At 46.1% G+C, this 13502-nt stretch overlaps 1 protein-coding gene across 4 annotated transcripts in view; it reads right to left on the minus strand.

Moving 5' to 3' along the window:
• AFF1 (ALF transcription elongation factor 1) overlaps positions 1 to 13502 on the minus strand; it is a 205870-nt gene that overhangs the window by 18804 nt on the left and 173564 nt on the right. For all 4 annotated transcript variants that reach the window (XM_068233478.1, XM_068233477.1, XM_068233479.1 and 1 more), the window contains 3 exons: positions 5667 to 5889; positions 2256 to 2350; positions 2064 to 2127 (listed from right to left, as the gene is read on the minus strand). In XM_068233478.1, the coding sequence (XP_068089579.1) occupies positions 2064 to 2127; positions 2256 to 2350; positions 5667 to 5889 (382 nt within the window). The remainder of the gene's footprint in view (positions 1 to 2063; positions 2128 to 2255; positions 2351 to 5666; positions 5890 to 13502) is intronic.

Consider the following 13502-nt stretch of genomic DNA (forward strand, 5'->3'; position numbering starts at 1 on the left):
ATTAAAAAAAAAAAAAAAAAAAAAGACTCTGGGAATTGAGCAGCTAATGAATACACAATGAGCAAGAGAAGGGAGGGGGGTAAACAAGAGTCAGGGAGGATATGATGTCAGCATTAGCTTGGCAAGATGGCCACTGCCTAGAAAAGGATTTTCTGCTTTTCCTTTATAAAATTCACAGAAATCATTACGTGGATAGCACAATACATCTATTATGTAAGTAGAGGTAGTATTTATCTACTTATATATGTGGTTTTTATTTCCAGGTTAGCATGGGTGTCGCTTGTTCTTTAACAAACACAAACAAAAACAATACAAGGACAGTGTGTATATTACAAGCCAACAGGGCCAGCCTGCTCATGATGCGGTGTGAAACTTTTGCCTCAGGCGGCAAACTTCTAGGGGCGGCATCCGCCCGTCCATGGGTGCGGGGGGGCCGGCCGCCAAGCTGGAGGGGTAGCGGGCAGGACGGGGGGTATTGGGCCTAGCGGTGGGGAGGGGGGTTGGACCCCCCCTTCCTCGCCTGGGTCCCCCGATCTGCGCTCCCCTCCAGCTTTAAATAGTGAGTAAGCAGCCGACAGTAAGAGACACGGGCGGGGGATCACTCACCTCTTCCTCGTTCCAGCGTGCGTTTCACTGACGTCACTTCCTGCAACGCCGCCCACTGTATTGTAAGTGGCCGGCGTTGCAGGAAGTGACGTCAGTGGAGCGCACGTTGGAACGAGGAAGAGGTGAGTGATCCCCCGCCCGTGTCTCTTACTGTCGGCTGCTTACTCACTATTTAAAGCTGGAGGGGAGCGCAGATCGGGGGACCCAGGCGAGGGAGGGGGGGTCCAACCCCCCCTCCCCACCACTAGGCCCAATACCCCCGTCCTGCCCGCTACCCCTTCAGCTCGGCGGCCCCTCACGGGGGGCAATTTTTTCAAAATTTGCCTCAGGCAGCAAGAAGTCTAGGGCCGGCCCTGCAAGCCAAGGACATTTATGCAAGTATAGTGACAGTAAGCAATGTGAGAATTGTTCATTTACAGTTCTGTGCTGATTACTATCAAGTCCTAGCAGCTCTAGCGTGGTTCAGCATTAAGTATGGCTACCACTTGAGGAAAAAAGCTGTTCTTGTGTCTAGAGGTTTTGGTAGCGATTGACCGGAATCTTACTCCTGAAGGCATGCACTGGAAGATGGAGTGAGCTGGTGAGATGGAGTGAGAAGTTGGGAGGTATGGTTTAAGTTACCTCAGAAAAAAAATAAATGTTCAACTCTCTACCTGAAATGTATATTTATCACTGCATTCTCTCTTTTCATCCATTTACTGCTTTGTTTTTTTGCATTTATAATACAAAAGCAACAATACTGCGATTTGATTTACTGCTATAATTCATTTCCTTGGCTTTATCTCTTGAGTACTTCCAGTGATAAACAGAGAGCTTGCAAAGCAAAGCTTTCTATTATTGCTGCAAGGATCAGCGAGTTGTAGGCTTAGTCACTCATCGGCTGACCTGTAATTCTCTACTCTGCCAAAGCTGTGGCTACCCTTACTGTTTCACCTTAGCCCACCTCCAGCTTGACAGCCGTGGCCAAATTAGTGGCAAAGGGCTACAGCCATGGAACTCTATGAGAGCGATTCCACTACACTAATCGCCAGCATTTGCAATTAGCGCTCGGCGATTAGCCGGGAGCATTTTTGGAGCGATTCCATTTGAAGGAATGCAGAAGCAAAATCGCATTCCTTAAAATTGCAGTGTACTTTTTGTTGCAAAACGCACTGGAAGACATCCTGCTGAACCAGCCCTGTACACGTACACTGTTCGCGTCACACGTTAGGACGAAGCTAGATTCTGCAGATGACACTGAGGGGAATGAGCACTGTACAGACACATGCTAGTTAAAACTAACAGCAATTGCAGCTAGAGATTAGCAGCTGCTACAAATCTCTGAGTGGGATCCCTTAGGCAACTGACAGGAAGGTTTGGGCTAAGCTGATGAATATTTTGCCATATCCTAGTCTACCCCCCACATACGGCCAAGGTAAGGACTGCATATCCAGAACTATGCATACATTAGAGCTTACCATGGCATCAGCTTTATGCTTTAGTTTCTTGGCCTCCTTCATATAATGTTCTGGTGAATGTATGCTACAGAAAAGAGAACAGACATATTTAACGATGAGTACCTCAGATCAGCTCTAGGATACAGGCAAAGAATACAGACAGGCATGTTAAGCTCAGTATACTGAGGCGATAAAAGTATCCAACAGACATACGTTTCTTCAAACTTCAGCTGAGGTCTTGTTGGCTTGGCATTTCCATTTGGCAAAGAAGGCACTGGGAAAGGATTTGCATTATGTTCTGTAGAAACCTGAAACGTAAACCAGAAAATTGACTCCATAACTTATATACCGTATATTTAAAGGATACCGTAACTGACCTGAAAACTGATGTGGAGTCATATTTATTCCCTTTTAAAAACAGGCATCCTGCTGATCTTTCATGCTTTAGTGGTGTCAATCACACACCTGAAACAAGCATGTAGTAAATGCAGTCAAACTGAAGTCAAACATCTGCATGCTTGTTCAAGGCCTATGGATAAAAGCATTATGCTAGGTACACATGATACAATTATCTGACAGATTTACTGTCAGATTGATTATTTCCAACATGTCCAATCTGATTTGCATTTGATTTTTCAAATTATTTTTCATAGAAGTGAATGGAAAATCGTTCAAAAAAAAAAAAAATAGATCGGAAATCAGATTGGACATGTTGGAAATAATTGATCTGACAGTAAATCTGTCAGAAAATTGCATTGTGTATACCTGGCATTGGAGGCAGGACAGCCGGGCAATGTGCATTGTTTAAAAGGAAACAAATTTGGCAGCCTCCATATCCCTCTCAAGTCAGTTGTCCTTTTACAAGTACACAGATCTGATGTTTCTGACTTTAGGCTGGTTTCACAGTGGGACGTTAAAGTCCCACGTTACAGCAGCCAGTAACGCAGCCTAACTCACAGCACTGTAAAATCAATTGTGCTGTTCACAGTGCCCACGTTGTGTTACATAGTAACGCAGCACGTTTAAACAAAGTGCTGCATGCTGTATGTTATACTGGGCTAAGCAGCGTTAGACTGTTTGCACATGCTCATGTTGGAGGAGGAGGTCTCCCCTCCTCCTCTTCGGCCAGCCACATGGCTAATTAATATTCACTGCACTGTGGTGACTCCTGGTGGGACTGTAGTGTTGTCCGGATCATGAACTAATCGTTCATTTGATCCGGATTTTTTTTGTCTGAATAATCCGGATCATCACAATGAAAGATTCAGTTCACAGTGCATGATTGTCTGGAAGAAACAGGAACATACAGAATGTACAGTGCAGGGAAAGTCCTGTCCTGCTAGTCATTTCACCCAGTCTGCTTCCCTAGTAAAATGATTCAAATGATCCGGTTCAAAGATCCGGATCTTTTCAATGATCCGATTCAAATGATCCGAATCCTTAAAAAGATCCAGACTTCCTATCACTAACCTGGAGCGGCTGCTTTGAGAGCTGCATGACGCAGCTCAATCTGATGTCCAACTTCAACACCACCATGCATTGCGTTAGGGGCACGTTATGTGACCATAACGTCCCCTAAAACGCAACGTCTTGGTGGGAAAGTAGCCTAAAGGGAACCTAAACTGAGGAGGAGATGGATTTTTCCTTTTAGAATAATACCAGTTGACTGGCTCTCCTGCTGATCCTGTGTCTCTAATACTTTTAGCCATAGCCCCTCAACAAGCATGCAGATCAGGTGCTCTGACTGAAGTCAGACTGGATTAGCTTCTTGTTTCAGGTGTGTGATTCAACCACTACTGCTAGGCAACTGGTATTGTTTAAAAGGAAACATCCATATCCCTCTCAGTTTAGGTTCCCTTTAAAGTGTACCAGAGCTGAAAAATTAAAAAGATTTTATACATACCTGGGGCTTCCTTCAGCCCCATCCGCTCCGATTGCTCCCACGCCGCCATTCTCCCCTGCCTCAGCTTCGGGAACCATGTCCCTGCACTTCCGTCAGTTGGAGCCGGTCTAACGTAAGAAAAGTGCGTCAGTCACGGGCAGCTACGCAGGAGTAGTGCGCTCTCTACGTAACTCTCCAGTGGCTGCTGGAGAGATACACAGAGGGCGCACTTCTCCTGCGTTGCTGCCCGTGACTGACGCCAGTGACGGGACCCGGTTCCCCAAGTCCCAGGCCCCAGGTATGTATAAAATCTTTTCAATTTCTTCAGCTCTGAGTCCCTGACTGGATTGGCCCCATGTTTTCAGGCATTAGATTCAAACCCTACATATGCCAGAAAGAACATCAGGACTGCCAGGCAAGTGATATAGTTTAAACAAAAATAAATATGGCAGCAACCATGTGCTTCTCACTACAGGTGTACTTTAAAACTATCAGTGCAGCTTAGCTTATAGGAATATTATGAAACTGGCAAAGTCAAGCATTTATAATTGGCACTCTAAGGCTGCTTACACACCAAGACGTTGCGTTTTAGGGGACGTTATGGTCTCATAACGTGCCCCTAATGCAACGCATGGTGGTGTTGAAGTTGGACGACAGATTGAGCTGCGTTATGCAGCTCTCAAAGCAGCCGCTCCAGGTTAGTGAAAGGAAGTCCGGATCTTTTTAAGGATTTGATCATTTGAATCGGATCATTGAAAAGATCCGGATCTTTGAACTGAATTATTTGAATCATTTTATTAGGGAAGCAGACTGGGTGAAATGACTAGCAGGACAGGACTATCCCTGCACTGTACATTCTGTATGTTCCTGTTTCTTCCAGACAGACATCCACTGTGAACCGAATCTTTCATTGGGATGATCCGGATGATTCGACTCACAAAAAATATCCGGATCAAATGAACGATTCGCTCATGATCCGGACAACACTACAGTCCTACCACAAGTCTCTGCAGTGCAGTGAATATTAATTAGCCATGTGGCTGGCCGCGGAGGAGGGGAGACCTCCTCCTCCAACATTACTGAGCATGTGCAAGCAGTCTAACGCGGCTTAGCCCAGTATCACTTACAGCATGCAGCACTTTGTTTAAACGTGCTGCGTTACAATGCACCGCAACGTGGGCACTGTGAACAGCACATTGATTTTACAGTGCTGTGAGTTAGGCTGCTTTTCTGGCTGCTGTAACTTGGGACTTTAACGTCCCACTGTGAAACCAGCCTAAAGGCTATTCGCACATGAGGGATAGTACTTTTCTATCCATAGTTGCGTGGAACTGTTGGCTTAAACCTAACCAAGGTATAGGACTGCAGAGTGTTGTAATGTAATGGAGGTGAGAATGAACTCAATGCACTTCACATGTTTGAACTGTGAAGAGTTGACAGCATTACAGATAGAGCTGTACTCTGTGGTCCTGTGCCCAGGAAGGATAAATAATAGTTTTGCTAAGCACAGCAGATCACGCACTCAGCCATCCAAGCTTTACAGAACAATCCATCCAAACCATTTTCAACATTTAGATGGGAACCAAAGCAGCGCAGCATTTTTGTCCTGTCATCCACAGAAGTACGTTTCTCTTTCTGTCGGCATCAGCGAAAACCTACCAGATGGTATTTGCTGCTGTAGAAAAGCACAGAGATGACCGAGGGAGATTAGGGATAACTCCCAGTTCAATGGCTGCACATACCTTGCTGCTCTTTGTGTGTTCGCTGTTCTTCTCTTCCACCTTCCTTTGTTTGGCAGTGGTAGGTTCTTTGCTACTGCTTGTTGTGGACGGCTGGCTGCTGTTGCTGTTCTCACTTGGGCGCCTTTTCTGTGGTACTTTCTCAGGCTTTTTGTGCTGCGTAGGAGACATGACCTTCTGATGCTGATACTCCTTATGAGAGCTCTCAGAAGATGTTTTGGACATCCTATGAGAAAAACTACAGGTTATCTACCATGCCATGAACGTTTAACACTTATTTAATTAGCCCAGGAATCCCAACAGAATACCCATGGCCTTGTGAAAGAACGGGGCTTTCTGAAAGTTTCACAAAACAACTTTCCAAAGTAAATGCCACATTGTTCCCCATGCTCACCATGCATTTGAAAATACACAGTTAAGGACCAACCTTCAATTAGAAGTGCGTTGAACTTTTGTTGAACTTTTGGTGCACCCCCCCCCCCCCCACACACACACACACACACACACACACACACTTTCAAAAAGAAGAAATCAAGAACCGAGTAGTAAATTGTATCCATCTATCTCTCAAAAAGTTGCTTTCATTGGCCAACAGTGACTATTTCTAGTCATGTGAACTTAGATGACAGGGTAGTGGCCTTCAATAACCATAGTATTATGCTTTCTGATAGTTAGCGATGGTCAATGTGATGCAAACAATCCTGACACAGGATTATGCAAACGTATGCAGCTTGAAATGGACCAACCAAATGCCACTACTCAGGGTTTCGATTGATCCATTTCCAAAGCTGCATATATTTACATACAAATTTGCATCATCCTACACCAACTTGGAATTATTTGCATCTCATTTACAATTCCTACCCTCAACCAAAGGCATCCTGTGTGGACAGTATTTATGCTCGTTACCCATGGCTACCAGTTTCATTTGCATGCAATTTCCTAAACTGGAGGAAAGGAAAATATGCTCACACCAAAAATGTGAAATATAAACACAATACTGTCTATATTTTGTAGAGTTTGAAGTTCCACTTCAGACTGTTTTATATGCAGTTAACAGGACATTCTTTAAGGGCTGGAACCCACAGGAGCGCTTTTGGCAGCGTCTTGGCAGCACTGCGATACGCTAGCAGTTTGCCAAAACGCTGGGCTAATGTTAATGGATGGGGCAACTTCCGCAGGACCTGCAGCATTTTGGGAGCGTTAGCGCTTCAATGTAAAGTATTGAAACGCTAGCAAAAACGCTCAGCAAAACCTAAACTGAGCGGTTTTGCTAGCGTTTTGCGGTTCGGCACACTGTAACAAAATGAAAAATAATTCACAGGACCAATCAGGATAAAAACGCAAAACGCTACGCACCCGCTGGGCAAAAAAATACAATGTTGCAAAACACAACCAAAAACGCGCATGAATCCGCTTGCAAACCGCTCAGACAAAACGCTAGCGCTTGCATTTTGCGTTTGCTGATTTCAGTGGGTTCCAGGCCTTACACATGAATTTAGGGATGGTCAATGAGATGCAGACAGTTCAAAATTCATGCAGGATTTAATTTTGTATGCAAATTTATGCAGCATGAAAATGGACCAATCACGTCCTACCAAAATTTTAATTGATTGGTCCATTTACAAGCTGCATATATTTGCATACACAATTTACATAATCCTGCAGGAACTCAGAATTATTTGCATCTCATTCATCCTTACATGAATTTTAAATAAAGAATTCTCTACACACACAAAAAAAAAAATAAAAAAAAAAATGCAGCTCTTGCAAAAAAATTTAAAATATTTGGTACTTGTGTATTATCCCGTCTAGCAGAACGGGCTCGGCAGTTAGACAGGCTGGAAAAGTGTGCACTGTTCCACACAGCTTTCCTCACTGCGCTGTGTTGGCTTTTCCGTCAGCGATCAGACCGCAGAACAATAGAGAGCAATAATGAAAGAGACATGAAGCCTTCCAGCCTGGAGGAGGGGAATTACAAGTGATTCTAGCGGCATACCAACTCTGCCTAATCACATTACAGGGAAGAGGACTTGCTGAGCACCAGCGCAGTGAGGAAAGCTGAATGGAACGGGTGCAGCTGATCTGTGGTGAATCAGCTGCTCAAGAAGCACAGTGCACACTTTTCCAGCCTGTCTAACTGCCGAGCCCGTTCTGCTAGACGGGATAATACACAAGTACCAAATATTTTTCTGTAACAATTCATAGTTCCTGTAACGATCGGTGTCAGCAACCAGAGAGAGAATCTGATCCTTGGCGATCCGCAGTATCCCCAAGAATACAGATATACCCGATTATTGAGGATCTGCGGAATCGTCAATAATCAGATATGTCTAACCTCTAGACACCTGAGAGAGTGTAAGTGTTTGGTGCAACAGTAACAACTCTGAGTGAAGACCACCAGAGGAGCTGGCGGCCTGAGACTCCTGAGGAATTCACCCCTGACTGTGGGTGATATTCCTGTAGCCTGTGGACCCCTGAGCGAGGGACCGAGGCTGGGGTTGCAGGAAGCCCTGCTGCTAATAAGGTCTTGCCCTGAACTGGGCTAACGTAATACAGTAGTAGTACAATCCTAGTCTTGGGTGTGAGGTCCAAATTCACAACACCCTGGAACTAGTCTGGAGCATAACAAATGATAATACAATTCCCTAGTCTTGGGTGTGAGTTCCGTGATCATCAACACCCTGGAACTAGTCTAGAGTATAACACAAAGATAATACAGTTCCCTAGTCTTGGGTGTGAGGGCCTTGATCTCAACACCCTGGAACTATGCTAGAGAGTACACAGAAGATACACAGTATTCCTAGTCTGGGGTGTGAGGGCCTTGATCTCAACACCCTGGAACTGGTCTAACAAATAATACAATACAATTAGTACTCTAAGCTATCAACAGAATCTGGCCAAGTGTGAATTCCCAGGTCCACCTAGTTCAAACACACTGTAAGGATCCGACTATGGTCCGAGTGCCTTCACGTAAGTGTTAGCAATGGCAGACAACCAGCAACTGACAAGCAGCAGAATATATAGTTGCTGGACTCTGCCGCCCCGCCCAAGCCATTCAGCCAATCATGAGTCCTGCAGGAATCAGCTGATCTTCCTGATCAGCTGACACTTCCCCTGCTGGTATAAAGGTCCTGAGTTTAGACCCGCGCGCGCGTAGCTCTCCATCTGCCTATGTGCACTAACAGACCCAGCCACACCAAGCGCACGCTGCTGCATGCAAACCGCCGCGGCGGACGCGGAAACAGTCGCTTTGCCGTCGAGACATGCGGCGGCTTTTCCGCATTCCACCACACTACCAGACGCGTGTCTATGCGTGCAAACCGCCGCGTCGGACGCGGAGTCAGCCGCCTTGCTCTTGGCACATGCGGCGGCTTTTCCGCGTTTTCTCACAGTACCCCCCTGAGGAGTGGACTCCGGACATCTCCTTCCTGGCTTTCCAGGATGTAAGTTAGAGAACTTCCTCTTTATCTCATACTCAGGCCGGTCATCAATCAACCCAGGGAGAGAGGGAGTGGAATCCACATGCAGCGCTGACCCGGGCAGGGATACAGAAAATGATTTCTTGTCAGCCTGTTTTTTCGGTGGTAGAATGGTTTTGGGCCCAAAACCCCTGTCTAAAGCGTCTGCTTTGGGGCTTTTGCTATCAGATTTATGCATGAGAGATAACCATGAGGAACCGGAACCATTAGAAATATCTATACACTGTCCTGTCTTTCCTGCGACCTGTATCTTGGTTTTATCTGCCTCACCCCTCTTCACTGTTCCTGACAGTGGGCTGACCAGTTCAGTAGCGATCCTGAAGCCCAGTCAATCAGCGGTGAGTGAAGCTGTAACCAGGGCATACCGAGAACAACAGCAGAGCCCTTCATCGGCAGGACCAGGAACTGTAAACTCTTCATGCACTGCCCCTAAACAACATGATAGTAGGGGGGTTTGGAAAAGAAACTGGGCACTGCGCAATGGAGAGTCGTCCACTGCAGTGACCGAAATCTGCCGGTCGGGTGCAGATAACGGTATCCCCAGACTTTTGGCAAAACCGTAATCGATTAGGTTCGCTGACGAACCCGAGTCCACCATGGCTTCTGCGGACTTGGTCCGACCTTCCCACATAACCGAACAAGGAAGGATCAGCCGACCATCGTTCAGGGATGAACCCTGCTCACCTATGATTTTGACTAAACCTAGGCGATAGCATTTGTCTGGCCTAGTGGAACCATGTAAAGCGTTCTTCTTTGGGCTCCTGCGACTCTTTTCCCCCAGACTCAACCTTGTGTACCCAATTTGCACTGCAGTGACCGAAATCTGCCGGTCGGGTGCAGATAACGGTATCCCCAGACTTTTGGCAAAACCGTAATCGATTAGGTTCGCTGACGAACCCGAGTCCACCATGGCTTCTGCGGACTTGGTCCGACCTTCCCACATAACCGAACAAGGAAGGATCAGCCGACCATCGTTCAGGGATGAACCCTGCTCACCTATGATTTTGACTAAACCTAGGCGATAGCATTTGTCTGGCCTAGTGGAACCATGTAAAGCGTTCTTCTTTGGGCTCCTGCGACTCTTTTCCCCCAGACTCAACCTTGTGTACCCAATTTGCATAGGTTCGCCTGGAGGTGAGGGAGACCGAGAAGAGTCGTGTAAGATAGACCTTCTGGCCACTCTACCACGAACCTGTCTCTGGTGGCGCAAACGGCGATCTATCTGTATGGCCAAAGAGATTGCCTCATCCAATGATTCGGGCTCAGGATGGCCTTTCATTACCTCATGAATAGTATCTGACAATCCGGCCAAAAAACAGTCTAGGAGGGCGAATGCGTCCCATCTAGCCGAGACTGCCCACCTCCTGAACTCCGCAGCATACTCTTCCACTGGACCTTTGCCCTGACGCAGAAGCTTGAGCTTCCGTTCAGAAGTCGAGGCGATGTCTGGGTCATCGTAAATCATAGCCATAGCCTCAAAAAATTCATCGACCGAGGTCAGGGCCTGATGCCCAATAGGAAGACCATATGCCCAGGTCTGGGAATCCCCTGACAACAGAGTCTTAATGAACGTAATTCTCTGTGCCTCGGTTCCAGACGAATTAGGCCTTAACTCAAAATATGATAACACTATTTCTAAAGTTCCGAAAATCAGATCTGTCGCCAGAAAACCTTTCAGGTACAGGCATACGTATGTCTGTGCTAAGAGGAGATCGCACTGATTAAAGTTCTGAAATAGCCCCAAATATCTGACATATCTGGGTCTGTTGGTTCAAAACTGCCGCGGAAAGTTGGTTTACCACGGTGGTCAGGACTTTAACATGGCTATACAGTGCGTCCATTTGGGTTCGGTCTGCCATTCTGTAATGATCGGTGTCAGCAACCAGAGAGAGAATCTGATCCTTGGCAATCCGCAGTATCCCCAAGAATACAGATATACCCGATTATTGAGGATCTGCGGAATCGTAAATAATCAGATATGTCTAACCTCTAGACACCTGAGAGAGTGTAAGTGTTTGGTGCAACAGTAACAACTGAGTGAAGACCACCAGAGGAGCTGGCGGCCTGAGACTCCTGAGGAATTCACCCCTGACTGTGGGTGATATTCCTGTAGCCTGTGGACCCCTGAGCGAGGGACCGAGGCTGGGGTTGCAGGAAGCCCTGCTGCTAATAAGGTCTTGCCCTGAACTGGGCTAACGTAATACAGTAGTAGCACAATCCTAGTCTTGGGTGTGAGGTCCAAAGTCACAACACCCTGGAACTAGTCTGGAGCATAACATAAATGATAATACAATTCCCTAGTCTTAGGTGTGAGTTCCGTGATCATCAACACCCTGGAACTAGTCTGGAGTATAACATAAATGATAATACAATTCCCTAGTCTTGGGTGTGAGTTCCGTGATCATCAACACCCTGGAACTAGTCTGGAGTATAACACAAAGATAATACAGTTCCCTAGTCTTGGGTGTGAGGGCCTTGATCTCAACACCCTGGAACTGGTCTAACAAATAATACAATACAGTCAGCCGCCTTGCTCTTGGCACATGCGGCGGCTTTTCCGCGTTTTCTCACAGTTCCTCATGTCTTCCTCAGTTGTTTGTTCACTCCCACACACACTCCCAGTCAGTCTAAAACACTCCAGAGGAAATTAAGGTCTATGAATTTGTGCAATAGGTAAACTATTTTCCTTTTTTATTTTGTAAATTCTGCGTCTATTATAAAACGTGTTATGCATAATTTACCCAATTAGCAGCCTTGTCCGCGTTATCTTGTGTGAGAACTTTAGGGAAGGGCATCCTTAGCCGGCTATACAGGGCTGCCTAATGCAGAGCAAGTGCAGGGACAGATAAGGATGCGATGTTTACCTGCTCTGGAGGCAGGGTCAGCTCTCCTCTTCCCCCACCAAGCAGCGCTCTAATGGTGCCCATACATATTACATTTTTTTTATCCAATCTTACCATTTTCTATGCAATATAAGGGATGAAAAAAAATGGTACCATGTATGGACATCATAACGCTGATTTCCTCCTCCGCGTCCCGATCATTTTATGACGTGATCAGGACGGAAGGAGGATGTCTGCATTAGAGCGCTGCTCGGTGGGGAAAGAAGAGCCTATCTGCACCCAGAACAGGTAAATATTGCTCCCTTCACCCGCTCTGCATTAGGCTGAGGGAGACACATGGGGAGGCAGGAAAGAACATGGCGCTGCAGCACACATTAAAAAAAAAGGCTGCTAAAAGGTTAAATGTTATGTGCTATTAAATGCACATAAGAACTTGTGCCTGACCTTGGTTATATCTGAGGAATTAAAAGCGGATCTGGCAAGGTTGGGGGCTCTTCTTCGTGTTGGAGAAGAGAGGGGGGGGCCGAGGTAAGTTTTCTGTGGATAGGGATTAACAAGTACCTTCAGTCCGAAACAGAAAAAAAGAAATGGCGCAGCAGTGCCTTGGAAAAAAGGCCGCTGCCATAGGCTCACATTAGAAAAGCCGCGATTTGTGGTAATGGGTGAAAATTTGGGTGCAGGGAGGTGGGGGGGGGGGGGGGGAATTAAGGTTCCACGAGGGGGGTTAAGTGTCACTGGGGGAGGGGGGCTTGGTGGGGGGTGTTAGGTGCCAAAAGCCGCAATTTGCTGTAATGAGAGCAAGGTTGGGCACAGAGAGGAGCAAGCTATGCAGAGCCGAAATTTGCATAGTGTGAAAACTCAGTGCCCATTATTTTATCGGGCGTCTCCCTGAGCCCAACTTTACCCTCATGGCCGCAAATGCAGCTCTGTGACAGAGCAGGGTGTGTGTTAAGGTTTACTATCCGAATTCAGTAGTAGAATATCACTAATATTAACGATATTCCACTAGCGGCAAACCCGTGCCTTTTTTTCCAGGCGCCATTTTTCATGTACGCCCTTCAGTTATGTGATTACAGATTACAGTTGCCAGGCTGAAAACCAACAGCTATCAGAATGTATTCTCCCCAAATCCTACATGTGTAGCTCATAAACCATTGTTTCCATATATGTGTCTGCCCTGTCTGACCCCCAATCCCCACACGAATGTTCTGACAGCAGCAAGTCACAAATAGTTCCTGCAGTCACCACTGTCTGTTATCCGTTTTGGTGACAGGAATCTGGGGATTTTTTTTAAGAGGTCTGAGGATCTTCCCAACTGCGTGCTTTGCAAAGTTTTGCTAAGGTCACATAACTGATTCTCAGTCATATTTCCTCAGATATGCTACAGTATTTTGCCTTTACTCATGGGTAGAAAAACGTTAAGGCATTGTTGATTTAACTTAAATCTGTATTCACTGGATTTTACGAAGTGATGACATGCAACAAAAAACAACAATTACAAATTACAGTTTATA

Source organism: Hyperolius riggenbachi, chromosome 1, assembly GCF_040937935.1.
Source record: "Hyperolius riggenbachi isolate aHypRig1 chromosome 1, aHypRig1.pri, whole genome shotgun sequence".
Lineage (NCBI taxonomy): Eukaryota > Metazoa > Chordata > Amphibia > Anura > Hyperoliidae > Hyperolius > Hyperolius riggenbachi.